Raw genomic sequence first — 18,915 nt, 5'->3', positions numbered from 1 at the left:
GACCCTCTCCCAGGGGGCTGTCTCATTCTCTCCTCCATGGAAGTCCATCTAACTGTGGGAACCAAGAGAAGGACAAAGACCGATCTTAACTGCTTCCTGCTGACGGGGTGTGGGGGTCACTGTTTTGGGGAAACAGCAGCCAGAGCTTTTCTAGAGGCTGATCTAAGGGTTCCTGGCAGAAGGGGCCATTGTCAGAGGCTCCAGGGCATGACTGTTTGGAGTCTGGAGGCCTCAAGACAAGAGCAGACGGGTTATTAGAAAACATATATCAAAAGAGAACCAGGGGAAGGGGAAGGCCAGCTCAGCACTTCCAAGGCCTTCTACCAGTTTGCCTGGGAGAGGTAGGCTGAAGCACAGCTGGTAAGAAACGTGACCCGTTTGCCGGCACGGCGGGCTTCTCGGTTCCCTTCCCCTGATCCCCGTCCTAAGCCAACCAGCTTAAGGTCTGGGAAACTCTTCTGGGTTTGGAGGATGCATCTGAGAGGATCATCCCACAGGATGAAGACACAGTTACCTGTGAGTGAAGAGAACCGAGGAGGGGAGAGGAGAAAAGAAAGTGCTTTTTCTTTTTCTTTTTTTTTTTTTTTTTTGAGACGGAGTTTCGCTCTTGTTACCCAGACTGGAGTGCAATGGTGCGATCTCGGCTCACCGCAACCTCCATCTCCTGGGTTCAGGCAATTCTCCTGCCTCAGCCTCCCGAGTAGCTGGGATTACAGGCACACGCCACCATGCCCAGCTAATTTTTGTATTTTTAGTAGAGACGGGGTTTCACCATGTTGACCAGGATAGTCTCGATCTCTTGACCTCATGATCTACCCCCCTCGGCCTCCCAAAGTGCTAGGATTGTAGGCATGAACCACTGTGCCTGGCCCTTTTGTTGTTGTTGTTGTTAATCAATGAGAGCTTGTTATGTTGCTCAGGTTGGCCTTGAACTCATAGCCTTGCCTCCTCAAGCACCAGGACAACTGGCCGGAGCCACCACAGCTCCCAGAAGGTGCTTTTTCAAAGCAGTCCCAGGAGTCCAGGAAGCATTCAACCAGGGCACAGGCTGAAGACGAATGGCTGCCATCTAGAGAGAGAGGAGAGGACGTTGCTGGCTCCTTCTCTTCTCAGCACACAGCCGGGTAAGTGAGGGAAGGAAGGAGGAGCACCCTCTTTCCCTCTTTCATCCTTGTATCCCCGAGTCCCAGTGAGCTTGGCAGGTGCCATGAATACCAAAAGCGGCTTGCACCCGTGCAGCAGGGGGGCCTAGAGGACAGGAACTGGCCGCTCTCACCTGTCTCTTTCCCACCTCCTGTCACTAGCCTTGAATTCCCCAGACCTCATTGGTGTCATGGATAGTACCATGGCCTTTATCCACGAAACGGGAAGCTTGGGCTGGGCTTGATCGAGAGGAATCAGCCACACTCGCCTCTGCTGTGCCTTTTAACTTCCTGTGCCCCTGGATCTCTCAGATCCAGTTTTCTCTCCTAGGGCTTTGACCTAAAGCTTGGAATTGAGTCTGGGACAAAAAAATGCCTCTCAGAGGGCGCTGCAGGGACTCCTTATCATAAGGTAAATGCTGAGGTGAAACTGTGGAACTGAGTCCTCCTCCAACCAGAGAGAGAAAGGGTGCCTAGTGACACCAGGTGAGCGGTGGCTGTGGTCGAGTTCACCAGGACCTGGGTGCCTGGTGACACCAGGTTAGCGGTGGCTGTGGTCGCACTCACCAGGATCTGGGTGCCTGGTGACACCAGGTGAGCGGTGGCTGTGGTCGCACTCACCAGGATCTGGGTGCCTGGTGACACCAGGTTAGCGGTGGCTGTGGTCGCACTCACCAGGATCTGGGTGCCTGGTGACACCAGGTTAGCGGTGGCTGTGGTCGCACTCACCAGGATCTGGGTGCCTCATGACACCCAGGTTAGCGGTGGCTGTGGTCGTGCTCACCAGGATCTGGGTGCCTCGTGACACCCAGGTTAGCGGTGGCTGTGGTAGTGCTCACCAGGATTTGGGTGCATGGGACTTGGCCTTTGTCAGCTCCCTTGGTGTTACTTTCCCAAAAGGAAACCTCTGGGTCATGGGCGCCCTATTCATCCCCATCGCCTGGTAGGATCCGCAGAATAACTGCTCAGAACTAGAATATTGATCATTTTCACATTACCTAGCCCTTTTGTTCCTTTTGAGCTACAGCGGGAAGGTTCTCGGAACAAGAAACATTAGCCTACAATGTAGCCAAAGATTACGAGGCAGCTGTGAGTTCAGAATTGGATGCCGAACGTTTGATAGGTGGTAAGTTTTTAAACATGATTTCTCTCTGTCTCTCTCCAGTCCCCACTTTGGATAAAAAATCACATAGGACTGCATGGTTTGCACCATAGACCTCACTGTTACACTTGGCCTGATTCCATCAAATACGGCAAGAATCATTATTCTACATGCGCCATTTGGATTGGCTTCCATGAAAGTTCATTCCGCAAGGACTCTCAGATACGCCCTTTTAACATCGAGCCCAACATGAGTTTGTACCTCAAACACCCGAAAGGTGGGTGATTCCGTCCTCTTACGGTCCCCTAAGAAACTTGGAGCTCCTGGACCTGTTAGAGAGTGACATTCTTTGCTGACCGCAGCTCAGGAGGCCTGGACAGGGACTGTGTAGATGAAGGGCCTAAGGTCAGTGTCCCCACTGGACTTTTACCGGCTCTGAGTTGAAACTGACTCCGGAAGAATCCGCTTCCAGTCAAAGCCTTGGTAAAACAGCCACTTTCTTTTTCTTTTCTTTTCTTTGTTTTTTTTTTTTTTTTGAGACGGAGTTTCACTCTTTTTGTTGCCCAGGCTGGAGTGCAATGATGTGATCTTAGCTCACTGCAACCTCCGCCTCCTGGGTTCAAGGGATTCTCTGCCTCAGCCTCCTGAGTAGCTGGGATTACAGGCCTGCACCACCACGCCCGGCTAATTTTGTATTGTTAGTAGAGACGGGGTTTCTCCATGTTGGTCAGGCTGATCTCGAACTCCCCACCTCAGGTGATCCACCTGCCTCAGCCTCCCAAAGTTCTGGGATTACAGGCGTGAGCCACCGCACCCGGCCACAACCATGTTCTCCAAGTGCGTCCTGTTGAGAAACAACGGTGGAATCTCATGGCACTGAGGCAGATGATTGTGTTGCCATAAGAATCCTCACAGCGGGCTCGCTTGGTTCCCTTAGTCCCGAGTGCTCACCCACTGCAGCTTCCTTTCCCGTGCAGACATGGCTTCAAGCACCACCACCACTGTCGTGAAGATTGGAATAATTGGTGGAACAGGCCTGGATGATCCAGAAATTTTAGAAGGAAGAACTGAAAAATATGTGGATACTCCATTTGGCAAGCCATCTGATGCCTTAATTTTGGGGAAGATAAAAAACGTTGATTGCGTCCTCCTTGCAAGGCATGGGAGGCAGCACACCATCATGCCTTCAAAAGTCAACTACCAGGCAAACATCTGGGCTTTGAAGGAAGAGGGATGTACACATGTCATAGTGACCACAGCTTGTGGCTCTTTGAGGGAGGAGATTCAGCCCGGCGATATTGTCATTATTGATCAGTTCATTGACAGGACCACTATGAGACCACAGTCCTTCTATGATGGAAGTCATTCTTGTGCCAGAGGAGTGTGCCATATTCCAATGGCCGAGCCGTTTTGCCCCAAAACGAGAGAGGTTCTTATAGAGACTGCTAAGAAGCTAGGACTCCGGTGCCACTCAAAGGGGACAATGGCCACAATTGAGGGACCTCGTTTTAGCTCCCGGGCAGAAAGCTTCATGCTCCGCACCTGGGGGGCAGATGTTATCAACATGACTACAGTTCCGGAGGTGGTTCTTGCTAAGGAGGCTGGAATTTGTTATGCAAGTATCGCCATGGCGACAGATTATGACTGCTGGAAGGAGCATGAGGAAGCAGTTTTGGTGGACCGGGTCTTAAAGACTCTGAAAGAAAATGCTAATAAAACCAAAAGTTTACTGCTCACTACCATACCTCAGATAGGGTCCATGGAATGGTCAGAAACCCTCCATAGCCTGAAGAATATGGCCCAGTTTTCTGTTTTATTACCAAGACATTAAAGTAGCATGACTGCCCAGGAGAAAAGAAGACATTCTAACTTCAGTCCTTTTGGGAATTCCTGCTTAACTTGAAAAAAATATGGGAAAGACAAGACATTATGTGTATTAGAGGCTCCTAAATGACTTGGACAACTTCAAAATACAGAAGAAAAGCAAATGACCAGTAAACATGGGAAAAAAATTTTACATTTTAGGAAAAACAAAACAAAAAACACACCATTTTCTTCTCCCCACTCTTAAATTCGCAACGATGAAGGGTAGAGGGTAATCTCTATTTTCCTATCCTGCCAAAGAATATGAGGAAGAAATGGGACTTTTTGGTTATTTAGTGATGCGACTGTAAATTGGTACATTATTTCTAGAAAGCAATTTGGTAAAATGCATCAAAAGGCTTAAAAATACTGGCATACTTTGTGCTGGGAACTCTACATCTAGGAATTTCTCTTTAAAACCGTATCAGAGATACAAACAATTATGTATAAAGAAGCGTGTTTAATAATGATAGTGATAAAAGCAAATAATTAAAACAATCTGAATACCAAGCAACTGGAGATAAATTATGTCTTAGTTATAATTAGATTGTGAATCAGCCAACTGAAAATCCTTTTTGAATATTTTACTATCCTAAAAAGATATGGTTGCTCTATATATGAAATGAAAAAATGGATATGGTAGCATTTTATAGTACTAGTTTTGCTTTAAAATGCTGTATATATATATATATATGCAAAAAAAAAACCTCAAAAGAAATATATATAAAACCTTGTTATTGTATTTGGGGGAGGGATACTGGGATAGTTTTTATTTTCTTTGACTCTTTCTGTGTCTTCACATTTTTCTACAATGAATATAGTCAAATAGTAAAGTTGTTGTAAAAATAAAAATGGATTTAGGAAAAAAAAAAAAAAAAGAATCCTCACAGCTTCCAAATTCTGTGGGTAACATCCCCAGGGGCACCAAGGAAGGAGAACTGTGCAGACCCCGGCACAATGAGTGCTTGAAACATAACTCACTGCTTATTATATCTAGCTTGTATATATATATATATACAATCATACTTAGTTCCATATACTCTTTCTATATAATCATACAGGTATTGCAGTCGGAGCTGTACCGACACATTCAGTGCTGATTTATATAATCCTCCCATATAACCACATAGTACTTCATAGCAGGAGGAATGCCTAGAGCAGTCACAGAACAGAAGCAGACATGGGAAAACAGCCAGACCAGGACGAGAACCAAAGGCCCCGGCGGTGGCGTCCCTGCCTGAAAGGGCACACGCTGTATGGCAGGCCTGGAGCAGGAGCCTCCCCTCCTGATAGAGGAGCTGTGGCACCTGCATCCAGTTCCTGTGGAAAGTCGGCCTCAGGCCTGAGATCCTGGAAGTAACCGAGGGAGAAGAACCCTCTGGTGTGACCAGTCACGGCGGCTGTTCACCCTGTCGGTCTTTTCTCACTTCTGTGCTAGCTCAAATCATCATCCTGTAAAATATCTTAGAGAAGAGCACAAGTCTGTCAGCTCCCACCGCAATGGCGTACAGTATCCTTCTATTAGAAACCCTTTGAAGGCTCCAGCCCCAGGTAAGAAGTGTTGTGCATGACGCCTGTTTCACACGGCCCACCTCCTTGCCTCAGTGACCTAATGGGTGGACCCCTTTTCTGTACACGACCCTCTACTACTGAGCATGGCACAGTCCCCTACTGTGCACGGCCCACCTCTCTGCCCAGGTGACATAATGGGGTGGCCCCTCACTTGTGACTCACATGATTATGTATACCCAATTACTAAGCCTATAGATGATCTTGCTTATGACCCTGCCCCATGCTTGTACCTAATAAATACAGACACTTCTGGGCATTTGGGGCCTCGCCTGTCCCCGCTCACAGGTGGCGTGGCCCCCGAGTCCAGCTGCTCTTCCCCAGTTCTTCAGTGTCCTGTCTCTCTACTTCTTGGATCCTGCACCTCAGCACAGCATAAGGGACACCCCACAACCCTGTGGGGCCAACAGCCCCAATCTGGCACCCAACGTGGGGAACCAGATGGAGAGAAACAAATACGCTCCAAATTTTTTAAAAGTCCGTACATCATTCAAAGTAAGTTTCCTTGACTCTGAAAAACAAAACCAGGATCAGCAACATTCCAACAAAAGTTGAAAAGGTGGCTTCAGCGTTCTCAATTCTGTCCATCTAATAACTCTGGCATTTGTGAACATGTCAGCTCCTCATGAGTTCTGTATATTTTTCTTTATTCTAATGTTACAATCTCCAAAGTTACCAGAAGCCCACATTTGAGGGCACCTGTTAAGCTCCTATAGCTTATTGCAAACCATGTTTTGAAAAGGATTAAAACCCCATGTCTACTAAAAAAAAATACAAAAAATTAGATGGGCGTGGTGACGCACGCCTGTAGTCCCAGCTACTCAGGAGGCTGAGGCAGGAGAATTGCCTGAACCCAGGAGGCGGAGATTGCGGTGAGCCGAGATCGCGCCATTGCACTCCAGCCTGGGTAGCAAGAGCGAGACTCCGTCTCAAAAAAAAAAAAAAAAAAAATTCCACAGTTTTTCCACCACGACTTTGAACCTTAGCTTTTCCCTAATTTAATGAAAAAAAAAAAGAAAAAAGAAAACAAATCCTTCAATCCAAGGCAAAAGCTTACATTTCCACACCTTCTTATAACCTTTTCCTAAAAGACACATTTTTACCATTCCGACACACCTGGCATGTAAATCTATCTCTAGTAGTTTCAATTAGCTCCTGGTAATTTTTAACTTTGAGGTAAAGCCTGAGAGTCATTTCTAATCGTGTGCTCCGTGCGGCCAAGATCTGTGGTCTTAGTTAAGGGTGTATTCGTTCCATATGTCTCCAGGCCTTACCGGTTGTGAACCCAGCAACTCCAGTCGTTCTCGAAACCCAAGAAGCAGTTTGTAACCTCAAAAGACTCAGCAAATCTTGCATCTTACCATAGTTTTTCGGATTGTTTTATTTATTTATTTTTTGGGACAGAGTCTCGCTCTATCACCCAGGCTGGAGTGCAGAGGTGCAATCTCTGCTCACTGCAACCTCTGCTTCCTGGGTTCAAGCGATTCTCCTGCTTCAGCCTCCTGAGTAGCTGGGACTACAGGCGCGCACACTCCCATCTAATTTTTAAAAATTCTTTTTAGTAGAGATCGGGTTTCACCATGTTGGCCAGGCTAGTCTTGAACTCCTGACCTCAGCCTCCCAAAGTGCTGGGATTACAGGCATGAGACACCACACCCAGCCCTGTTTTTATTTATTTTTATTTTTTTATTTTTTGGAGACGGAGTCTCCCTCTGTCACCAGGCTGGAGCACGGTGGAACAATCTCAGCTCACTGCAACCTCTGGCTCCTGGGTTCAAGTGATTCTCATGCCTCAGCCTCCTGAGTAGCCGGGACTACAGGCACATGCCACCATGCACAGCTAATTTTTGTATTTTTAGTAGAGACGGGGGTTTCACCATGCTGATCAGGATGGTCTCAATCTCTTGACTCGTGATCCACCCGCCTCAGCCTCCCAAAGTGCTGGGGTTACAGGCATGAGCCACGGCACCCGGAACCCTGTTTTTTTTTAATTGCATTTTAGGTTTTGGGGTACATGTGCAGAACATGCAAGATAGTTGCATAGGTACACACGTGGCAGTGTGTTTTGCTGCCTTCCTCCCCTTCACACACATTTGGCATTTCTCCCCAGGCTATCCCTCCCCTGCTCCCCCTCCCCACTGTCCCTCCCCTATTCCCCCCAATAGACCCCAGTGTGTAGTGCTCCCTTCCCTGTGTCCATGTGTTCTCATTTTTCCTCACCCGCCTATGAGTGAGAACATGAGGAACCCTGTTTTTATTTCTTAAAGTCACATGAGCTGAAAGGTACCACAGCTTTTAACTTTAAATCCTATTAGATCCCAGTGCTTGTCCTTCTTTAGGTGGTTAGAGCTCTTTTTGCAGACGCCACACTCAGTACACGAACGAACAGGCAGAAGGAAATGCAGTCACTGGGTGGGGCCTTTTAAGAGACCAGGCTGGGAAAACCCGCAGAGATCAAACCGGAAAGAAGCTTATTCCCTAAGGCCGGCTCCCTAACCAAAGCCTTGGCATGGAGTTACAAGCCAGGCCCTCGGGATGCAAAACAAGATGGAGACTTGATTTCACAACCAAATCTTTGCTGGAAATATAAACAGTGATAGTTGTAGCTGGGGCGGGCAGTGGCCTACCCTAGTAAAACATCTTCTAAAAGAAAAAAAAAAAAACTTAAAAAGTGATTTGCTGGCCGGGCACAGTGGCTCATGCCTGTAATCCCAGCAGTTTGGGAGGCAGGTGGATCACCTGAGGTCGGGAGTTCAAGACCAGCCTGGCCAATATAATGAAACCCCGTTTCTACTAAAAATACAAAATTAGCCAGGCATGGTGGTGCACGCCTGTAGTCCCAGCTACTGGGAAGCTGGGGCAGGAGAATGGCTTGAACCCTCAAGGACATGGGAGCTGAGAGGCGAAAGAAAGAGGCTGACAGACCCAGTTTTTTAGAAAGAAGCAATTAGTGGGGACTTGGAAACAGAAGATGCTGCATCCCTGCTCAGCTGCCTCCCAGAGACAGGGCTGGCATTCCATAGGGAATTCACCTAAAGGCAGGATTTATGGTAAGTACATGAATCTAGAAATCTCAGAGGTGGTCCAGGAAGTCATTAATTCAATACAATTTATGTATCATATACAGCAATAATTAAAGGGCAATTATGAGCTAGGAATGGTGGTTCCTGCCTGTGGGCCCAGCTTCTCGGGAGGCTTGAGCCCAGGAGTCTGAGGCTGCAGTGAGCTGTGATCGTGCCACTGCGCTCCAGCCCGGTGACAGAGGGAGACCCCCCCGAAGCAAAAGGGGGCCATGGCAGTTATGTAGCCTAGTTATTTGTTGACATGCACCCCCCTTCCCCAGTTCTCAGGCTACAATGTCAAGATGGCAGAGACCAGACTTCCCACCAGAGCGTTAAGTAGTCCCTGGTTCCCGCTGGGTATCCAACAACTGTCAGTCACAAACCTTAGATAGAAGACGCTGTTTCTATGGTTTTCTTTTTATTTGTTTAAATAGATATGTTGCCCAGGCTGGTCTTGAACTCATGAGCTTAGGCAATCCGCCCGCCTTGGCCTCCCAAAGTGCTGGGATACCAGGTGTGGGCCACCACTCCCGGCCTCTGTGGTTATTTTCTATGTTGACTTTTGGTAAAATCTGAGAACATAACACAGATTTCCTGAGGCTGGGCGTGGTGGATCACACCTGAATCCCAGCACTTCGGGAGGCCAAGGCAGGTAGATCACCTGAAGTCAGGAGTTTAAGACCAGCCTGGCCAACATGGCGAAACCCCATCTCTGCTAAAAATACAAAAATTAGCCAGGCCTGGTGGAGCGCTTATCATCCCAGCTACTCGAGAGGCTGAGACATGAGGCTCACTTGAACCCAGGACGTGGAGGCTGCAGTGAGCCACGGTCTGCAACTGCACTCCAGCCTGGGTGACAGAGCAAGACTGTCTCAAAAATAAAAAAAAGAAAAAAGAAGATCTATTGATTCCTTAGGGATACTAGCCTTTTGTCTGTGGCATATATTTTAAATACCGTACCCCAATTTATCAGCTGTCTTTTGCTTTGTATGTGGCGTTTCTGTCGTGCGAATTGTTTAAAGAATCTATTTATGTAGTCAGACATATTACTCTTCTCCTTTTTTGCGTCAGGATTTTGGATCTGAATTAGAAAGCTAACCCTACAAGGATGTTAATCAGAGTTCTGCCCCTGTTTTCCTCTGGGTGGTCTCTGCTCTTCCATTCAGACTCCTGATTCGTGTGTTCTGTTGCAGGTACGTGTGAGGTGTGGATCTGATTTTGTCTTTTCCCAAAGGCTATCCGGTTGTCCCAGCACCATTTACTGAAAAGTCCATCTCCATCCTGTGCGCCAAGTTCCCGCTGCGTTTTGGTCCCTGGCACCTCCTGTTCCCTTCCTCTGGCCCGCGTCTGTTCACGCCCCAGCGTCAGAGGCGTGTGAAGCAGGGCAGCTCCATCTTGAACAGGAGCTGGGTAAAGTGAGGCTGAAATCCCCTGGGTGAAGGTGGCGGTCAGCACAAGATACAGGTCATAAACAGCCTGCAGTAAAGAAGCCGGCAAATCCCCCCAAAACCAGGATGGCCACGAGAGTCAGCGCTGGTCTCCTCACTGCCACGCTCCCACCGGCACCGTGACGGCTTACACATGCCGTGGCCACGTCAGGAAGTGACCCCGTGTGGTCTAAACAGGAGAGGCATGAATAATCCCCCCCTTGTTCACAGGAGCAAGGAATGGTCATAAAAAAGGGCGACCAGCCGCCCTGGGCTGCTCTGTCTAGGGAGCCGCCTTCTTCACGCCTTTGCTTTGCTGATAAACGTGCTTTCACGTTACAGACTCGCCCTGAATTCCTTCCTGCACGAGGTCCAAGAACCCTCTCTTGGTGTCAGGATCGGGACCCCTTTCCTGTAACATCTTTCTGGCGACCACAGAAGAAAAACCCCAGACCCAAAAGCTAACTTAGGGAAGGTGCTGCGGTCCAGTGACATATTTCTGGCGACCACAGGAGGGACTATAGGGAGGAACCCCCTGACCTAAAGGCTAACTTTGGGTAAGTGGGGGTCCGGTGACATCTTTCTAATGAGCCCTGAAGGGACACACACGCACGTGCATGCACACACACACACACAAACACACACACACAAAGAGAGATGGAGCAAGAGAGACAGCAAGAGCGGGGTGCGGGGAGGCAGTGAGGGAGAGAGGGGTCAGAAGCCTGACTGGTAAGAAATTCTTGCTGGCATGCCAGGCTTCTGGGTCCTCTTTTGTGGGTAACACCCCCCATGGGCACTGAGGAAGGAGAACTGTGCAGACCCCAGGCACTATGATTCGCCAGAATAATCAGAAGAGTTTGTTTCAAAGATGATTCCAAGGAAACGTTCGATATCTACATTCTACTGTTGTCAATTAACTTTCCTTTTTTCTTAAAGGTTATTCATTTATGATTAACTTTTGTTAGACATTATGCCTTCATAACTAAATGCTAAAGAAATTATAAAACAGGCTAAGAGCTGAATAGTGACCAAGTGATAGACATTGTCCGTTCTATCTTCAGGGATGAGTGGACAGTCCCCAGCGTGGACATTCACGAACTTACTTTCTTTAACTGTTTTAGTGCAAATATTTTCTGTTGTTTTGTTTTTATACACCAAGGAGATCTTGTTCTTCCATAAATGTCAGGGGTGATAAAGGACATGGACACCGTCTGTATCAACCATTTTCATTCCGTCCTTGTTCTCTAATTCTGTATAAGGTAGAGAAGGATCAGGAAGTCTAATTATTTCCTAATTAACGTTTGCTCCCTCAGGGGGATACCAAAATTTATTCCCTAGCTTATAAGCTACCCAAGGAAGCCCCTGGGCAGTGGGAAGTAGATTTCTAAGTTTTTGTTCTTCCCTTATTTTTCTTAATTCTGGGAATAGGTGTAGGGGTGACTGGCTCCTGGAGTATTTCCACCTGTTGCAATTCAAGCATAAACTGCTTTACGTCTCTTAGTGAATTTAGGGTCTTTCCTCAAGGTATCGACTATACCGTGGCGACATCTGGGGCCATCAGTAGTAATGGGGATTTCTGAGGTGCTAGGAGTGTCGGTGGAAAATTGGGACTCTAAAGTGACATCAGCCGAGTACACAATTTTTTGATTAGCAAGAAAAATGATTAAGCAGATGATTCCCAAGCACCCACTATCCACCCAAGAAATTGCAACCCCATGCCTCGTCCTTTTCCAGGAAAGTCTGCCTCTAAGCTCGTCTCCCCATATTCAGACTTTGTCAAGCAATATGGTGGGAAAAGGACGCGACATCTCCCATAAATATCTTTTTTTTTTTTTTTGAGATGGAGTTACCCAGGCTGGAGTGCAATGGCGCGATCTCGGCTCACCGCAACCTCCGCCTCCTGGGTTCAGGCAATTCTCCTGCCTCAGCCTCCCAAGTAGCTGGGATTACAGGCACACGCCACCGTGCCTAGCTAATTTTTTGTATCTTTAGTAGAGACGGGGTTTCACCATGTTGACCAGGATGGTCTTGATCTCTTGACCTCGTGATCCACCCGCCTCGGCCTCCCAAAGTGCTGGGATTACAGGCGTGAGCCACCGCGACCGGCCTCTCCCATAAATATCTTAAGAGAAGAGCACAAGTCTATCAGCTCCCACTGAAATGGCTTACAGTATCCTTCTATTAGAAACCCTTTGAAGCCTCCAGCCCCAGATAAGAATTGTCACACACAACACCTGTTGCATGCAGCCCACCTCCTTGCCTTGGTGACCTAATGGGGGTGGACCCCTTTTCTGTACCTAACCCTCTACTACTGTGCACGGCATGGCCCCCTACTGCACACGGCCCACCTCTCTGCCCAGGTGACATAATGGGGTGGCCGCCTTGCTTGTGACTCACGTGATTACGTCTGCCCTGTCACTAAGCCTATAGATGATGACCTCACTCACCCCCCTGCCCCCTGCTTGGACCTAATAAATACAGATGCTCTGGGGCATTTGGGGGCTGCCACTGATCTCTGCTCACAGGTGGTGTGGCCCCCCAAGTCCAGCTGCTCTTCACCAGTTAGTTCTTTAGTGTCCTGTCTACTTCTCGGATCCTGTACCCCAACACAGCATAGGGGACACCCCATGACCCTGTGGGGATTCCACAGCCCTACACTTTTGCCAAGTGGGCCTGGTGACCTGGCTGGCTGCGCCACAACACAAACGAAAATGATCTCGTTCCGTTCTGGTCAGAGCAAAATACGTGTGACAAAACAGACGTGAGCCACTCTGCCTGGCACCCAGCGTCACACTGGCAAGGCTCAAACTTGCCCCCGGCCTCGTCAACCCAACCTCTGTTTCAACATGTGTTCTCTGGGCAAGATGGTCTCTCTGAGGGATAGAAAATGTAAAAAAGGGAAAGGAGACAGAGAAAAGCATTGCCTGTGGCAGGGTGGGGAAGGCAAAACACCCAGGGAGGCCAGAGAAAGCGCCCCCGCCCCCGCCATTGCAACGACACCGAGAAGTTCAGGCAGCTGCTGTTGTGAGGGGTTTTTTCCAGCAGTCCCGTCAGCTCTCAAGTTCCCCCTTTTGCGGGAGGAGAAAGCTCCCGATGTCCCACGATCCTGTACATGCCTAATTCTGTCACCCACCGCTGTCAATAAAGAGTGCCAGGCGGACTAATCCAAGAGCACAGTTAACACCCCTGGTGCCAAGCCATTCTCAGCCGAGAGGGACTTTTCCAAGAGGGGCCTCTGAGCCCCTGAATCTTAGAAGGGACTCTAACCAACCCTCCTAAGTGGGCCTTCTAACCCAAGGTGGGTCAAGCATCCTTGTCTTTTATAAAGAGGGGCTGTCACTCTCTCTGTCTTAGGAGAGACTCTGCCTCCCTACATTGAGCATCTCACCCAATCCCATCCTCCATCTGATACCCCAGCATGGCCCAGGACCCCAGCACGCGCCAGGACCCCAGCACGCACCAGCGTCGTCCAGTCAGTGCTGAGTCCTCCTTCCTTTGGGTTGTGGCCTCCTCAGTATCGTCCCTTCAGGACTCACTAGAAAGATGTCACCGGACCCCCACTTACCCAAAGTTAGCCTTTAGGTCCGGGGGTTCCTCCCTATAGTCCCTCCTGTGGTCGCCAGAAATATGTCACTGGACCGCAGCACCTTCCCTAAGTTAGCTTTTGGGTCTGGGGTTTTTCTTCTGTGGTCGCCAGAAAGATGTTACAGGAAAGGGGTCCCGATCCTGACACCAAGAGAGGGTTCTTGGACCTCGTGCAGGAAGGAATTCAGGGCGAGTCTGTAACGTGAAAGCACGTTTATCAGCAAAGCAAAGGCATGAAGAAGGCGGCTCCCTAGACAGAGCAGCCCAGGGCGGCTGGTCGCCCTTTTTTATGACCATTCCTTGCTCCTGTGAATAGGGGGGGATTATTCATGCCTCTCCTGTTTAGACCACACGGGGTCACTTCCTGACGTGGCCACGGCATGTGTAAGCCGTCACGGTGCCGGTGGGAAGTGTGGCAGTGAGACCAGCGCTGACTCTCGTGGCCATCCTGGTTTTGGGGGGATTTGCCGGCTTCTTTACTGCAGGCTGTTTATGACCTGTATCTTGTGCTGACCGCCACCTTCACCCAGGGGATTTCAGCCTCACTTTACCCAGCTCCTGTTCAAGATGGAGCTGCTCTGCTTCACACGCCTCTGACAGAACAGTCTGTGCTGTTTCGCCACCTGGTCCAGCCAGGACACTCTTCATCTCTCCACTCTCCCCAGGACGCCCCTAGGTCTCTGAGCCTGGGAGCCACGGTGCTCACCTTGGAGGCACGTGGAGTCCATTTTCCACATTGTGTGGCTGAGGCCTGGTGACACCGTGGCAGGAAAACAAGGCCGGAGGCAGGGAACACGGGGTGGATTCAAGGCCGGAGGCAGGGAACACGGGTGATTCAAGGCCGGAGGCAGGGAACACGGGGGTGATTCCAGGCCGGGGGCAGGGAACACGGGGGTGATTCCAGGCCGGGGGCAGGGAACACGGGGGTGATTCCAGGCCGGGGGCAGGGAACACGGGGGCGGATTCCAGGCCGGGGGCAGGGAACACGGGGGCGGATTCAAGGCCCGAGGCAGGGAACACGCGGGTGATTCAAGGCCGGAGGCAGGGAACACGGGGCGGATTCAAGGCTGGAGGCAGGGAACATGGGGCGGATTCAAGGCCGGAGGCAGGGAACACGGGGCGGATTCAAGGCTGGAGGCAGGGAACACGGGGGTGATTCAAGGCTGGGGGTAGGGAACACGGGGGTGATTCAAGGCTGGAGGCAGGGAACACGGGGCGGATTCAAGGCTGGGGGCAGGGAACACGGGGGTGATTCACACCCCAGCTATGATGGAAATAACCTCTCACGGGCACACGACCAGGACATGACTTTATAAGTTGACTTCATCCTCTCCACTTACGTAGGGCACACGCCACGTCACCAGTGGAATCTTCTAGAGGCTATCTAAACTCCCCAAAGTTCTGCAGCGGGGACTGTGAGCCCCACACGCTGGCTGCTCCCACACTGTGGAATGCACTTTCATTTCCAATAAATCTCTCCATTCCTTCCTTCCTTTGTGTGTTGTGTCCAATTCTTTCTTCAATATGCCAAGAACCTGGACACCCTCCACTGGTAACAATATGAAATTCAGATTCGCCCAGTAACTCTGTGCCCTTTTTAGAGAAGGGAGACCTTGGGTGTGTTCCGTTACCTCTAGAGGGGCTCAATGGTCCCCCCGGCTGGGAGCAGAAGGCCCAGCCCGAGCAGCTATTGGGGGGCTGCACCTCACCCCCAGGCCGAGAGAGCAGAAGCAACTCAGAAAGATCTCTTTCTAAACAAATAAAAACCCAGATTTTTTTGGCTTTTTGTTTTATGTTAAAAGCAAAGTATCAGACTGTGACGAGGCACCCACGTTTTGGCTCAGACTTACTGCGGAAGAACCGGCAAAACACTGCGTGCCCAGGCAGGTTCCCGCGGAGAAACCCTGACTGCTGTCCGGGGCGGGAAGCCCATCCCGACTCTGCGGACTGTGCCAGCAAATCAGACGCCCCAGGCAAGCGCCGGCCCCAGAGGCCGGGTGAAAAACCAGCAGTGAGCTGTTGATCAGACACAGGGCAACAGGACACTTTTTCATGATGAAATTCTGGGTTTTTTCCCTGAGGTTTGTTTCCTGGAATCTTTCTGTTTTGTTTTCCTCTTCCCAGTATTTTTGGACTTCAACTTCGGTTCAACTTCTCTGGGGTTGAGCTTGGCGGGAAAAGAAAGGGATCAATCTTTTAGTGTTTGTTTATTTATTATTTATTTTTATTTTTTTAAAGAAAAAAAAGGAGATAAGGAGAGGAAGAAAGAGGAAGAAAAAGAGGGAGAGAGAACAGGAATATTGCTTTATTCTAAAAATGGGTATTAATAATGGCCGATCAATATTTTGTGTATTTAAAGTGGAGAGCTCTATAAATATTTATTGTTTACTTGTTCCGGATCTGAGTTCAAGTCCTGGATATCCTTATTAATTTTCTGTCTCGTTGAGTCTAAATCTCTTTATGAGTCGTATGTATCTGGGTGTTAGGGCCGTTAGCTCTGATTGTTGCATTGATCCTTTTACCACTGTATCTTTGTTGCTTTGAAATCTATTTTATCAGATGCGAGAATGGCAACTCCTGCTTTTTGTCTGTTTATTTTTGCTCTCCATTTGGTTGGTAAATCTTTCTCCAACCCTTTAAGTCTTTGTATATCTTTGGATGTTAAATGGGTCTGTATGTAGCATATCATTAGGTTTTGGCTGTGTCTTTTGATTGGGGGATTTAGTCTATTTAAATTTAGGGTTACTGCCATTTGATGTTAACTGGCTATTTTATCCATTCGTTGATGTAAATTCTTCTTTATGTTGATGCTCTTTACTTTTTGGTGTATTTTTAGAAAGGCTAATACTGGTTGTTCTTTCTATGTGTAATGCTTCTTTCAGAAGTTCTTGTAAAGCAGGCCTGGTGGTAATAAAATCTCTGAGTACTTGCTTGTTCATAAAAGATTTTATTTTTCCTTCAATTGTGAAGCTTAGTTTGGCAGGATATGAGATTCTAGGCTGAAAGTTCTGTTCTTTAAGGATGTTGACTATTGGCCCCCACTCTCTTCTGGCTTGTACGGTTTCCGCTGAGAGATCTGCTGTAAGTCTGATGGGCTTCCCTTTGTGGGTAACATGACCTTTCGCTCTGGCTGCCCGTAGTATTTTCTCCTTCGTTTCAGCCCTAGTGAATCTAAGGATTATGTGCCTTGGGGTTGCTCTTCTTGAGGAATATCTTTGTGGTGTTCTCTGTATTGCCTGGGGTTGAATAGTGTCCTGCTTTGCTAGATTGGGAAAGTTTTCCTGAATAATACCCTGCAGAGTATTTTCCAGCTTGGATTCATTCTCTCCCTCACATTCAGGTACACCTGTCAAACGCAGATTAGGTCTTTTCACATACTCCCATATTTCTTGGAGACTTTGCTCATTCCTTTTTATCCTTTTTTCTCTATTCTTGTCTTGTCGTTTTAGTTCATTAAGTTGGTCTTTGACCTCTGATATCCTTTCTTCTGCTTGATCCACTCTGCTATTTAAACTTGTGCATATTTCACTAAGTTCTCGTGTTGTATTTTTCAACGCTGTTAGTTCATTTATATTCCTCTCTATATTGACTATTCTTTTTAGCATTTCGTCAAACCTTTTTTCAAAGTTCTTAGTTTCTTTACATTGGGTTAGAACAAGTTCTTTTAACTCCCAGAAGTTTCTTATCATCCACCTTCTGAAGCCTACTTCAGATAATATATTCTTTTTCTTTTGAGACAGAGTCTTCATCTGTCACCCAGGCCGGAGTGCAATGGCACGATCTTGTCTCACTGAAACTTCCACCCTCAGGGTTCAAGTGATTCTCCTGCCTCAGCCTCCCAAGTAGCTGGGACTACAAGCGAGCACCACCACTCCCAGATAAATTTTGTATTTTTAGTAGAAACAGGGTTTCACCATGTTGGCCAGGCTGGTCTCAAACTCCTGACTTCGTGATCCACACACCTGGGCCTCCCAAAGCACTGGGATTACAGGTGTGAGCCACTGAGCCCAGCCAAAGGGTGTATATTCTAAGTTGGCATTCCAAATTGGTATGCATTTGACTAAAGCATAACTTCTATTACACTGAGCTCAACAGTGTGAAGAACAATCTTGGGTGGAAAACAGGATAGGAAGGGAATGGGGGCTCAGAACGTAGGGAGTCAATTTCACTGCGTCCAGGGACGGCCTTCTGGAAGCCTGGCTGGCCGCGGGTTTAAGCGGTTGAGAGAACACGAGGCTGCGCCTGGAGCTCTGGGCTGGGAGGTGGGTGGACTCCAGGAGCCTGGGGGGGGGCTCTGCCCCTGCAGAAGCAGCGTGGTCTGAGCTTCCGACGACCCGCCAGCTGGGGGTGACCGGCCACAGCTCCACGGAGGCCGTCAGAAGACACGAGCCCGGCTCAGAGGCCAGGACTGCGGACTTCCCACGCAGGGAGGTGGCCAAGGGGACCGCTTCTGCTCCCGCGGGAGGCCTGGGGGGACCGGGGCCACGCAGGGGGTGGCGGCAGGACCGGAGCCTGGGCAAGGACTCTGCCCCAGACACGGGCTGCCACGCGGGGTTGGTGAACAGCACTGGCCTTAGCGCTGGGGAAGCCTTCAGGGCTGCGCGCCACGAAAACATCCCCAACCCGCGGCCCGTCACGGGGCGGGGCGTTTGCAGCCGGAGGAAAACATCAAGGCGCGGCCGGGAACCGTTGTGGGGGCGCGTTTCCCAGCGGTCCCCGGAGAGCGGCCGGGCGGGGGCGGTGCGTTCCCACGGTGGGGGCGGGTCTGCGTCTCGGGCCCCCAGCGCCCCCGACCGCGCGGAGGAGCGTCCGTCCTGGGCTAGAGCCCCTTCCTTCTCCGCAGGGCCGGGCACAGGGGGTCCCGCCCCCCCAACCCCGTCCCACCCCCTGCGCCCCCGTCGCGACCACAGAGGGCTCTGGCGACCGGCTCCCACGCGGCGGCCCCTCCCCGCTTCCGGCCCAGGTGCGGTCGTCACTTCGGGGAAACGGAGAAAGGGCATCGGGGGCGGGGTTCGGAGGCTACCAGAGCATCCCCCCCACCCCCTCCTTCCGGGGTCCTGGAGGTGGGGACCTTCCCGCCACTGCGAGCCCCGCCCCAGCGGAGCCCCCTGACCTCGGGCGGCGCGGGACCCACTCAGATGTCCCCGGAGCCGCCCGCTGACCCC

The 18,915-nt window shown here is 49.7% G+C and overlaps 1 protein-coding gene and 1 pseudogene across 2 annotated transcripts; one reads left to right on the top strand and one right to left on the bottom strand.

The window, feature by feature from the left end:
* The first annotated feature begins 3,166 nt into the window (after window positions 1-3,166).
* On the top strand, window positions 3,167-4,215 carry LOC100412759 (S-methyl-5'-thioadenosine phosphorylase pseudogene; annotated as a pseudogene). The gene has a single exon (XR_013523652.1). The product of XR_013523652.1 is annotated as an S-methyl-5'-thioadenosine phosphorylase pseudogene (transcript).
* Window positions 4,216-10,990: 6,775 nt separating this feature from the next.
* LOC144578212 (uncharacterized) lies at window positions 10,991-18,915 on the bottom strand. The gene is made up of 3 exons (XM_078341902.1): window positions 15,601-18,915; window positions 13,731-13,945; window positions 10,991-11,415 (listed from the first exon to the last, which is right to left on the bottom strand). Exon 1 carries the CDS (start codon window positions 18,748-18,750, stop codon window positions 17,839-17,841), a length of 912 nt encoding a protein of 303 aa, XP_078198028.1. The 5' UTR covers window positions 18,751-18,915; the 3' UTR covers window positions 10,991-11,415; window positions 13,731-13,945; window positions 15,601-17,838.

The sequence above is a fragment of the Callithrix jacchus genome, chromosome 10, assembly GCF_049354715.1.
Source record: "Callithrix jacchus isolate 240 chromosome 10, calJac240_pri, whole genome shotgun sequence".
In the NCBI taxonomy this organism is placed as follows: Eukaryota; Metazoa; Chordata; class Mammalia; order Primates; family Cebidae; genus Callithrix; species Callithrix jacchus.
This window is presented reverse-complemented; position numbering and strand designations above follow the sequence as displayed.

Excerpts from the sequence above, each read along its gene's own strand:
- LOC144578212 (XM_078341902.1), bottom strand. The coding sequence starts at position 18,750 with ATGCCCTTTCTCCGTTTCCCCGAAGTGACGACCGCACCTGGGCCGGAA.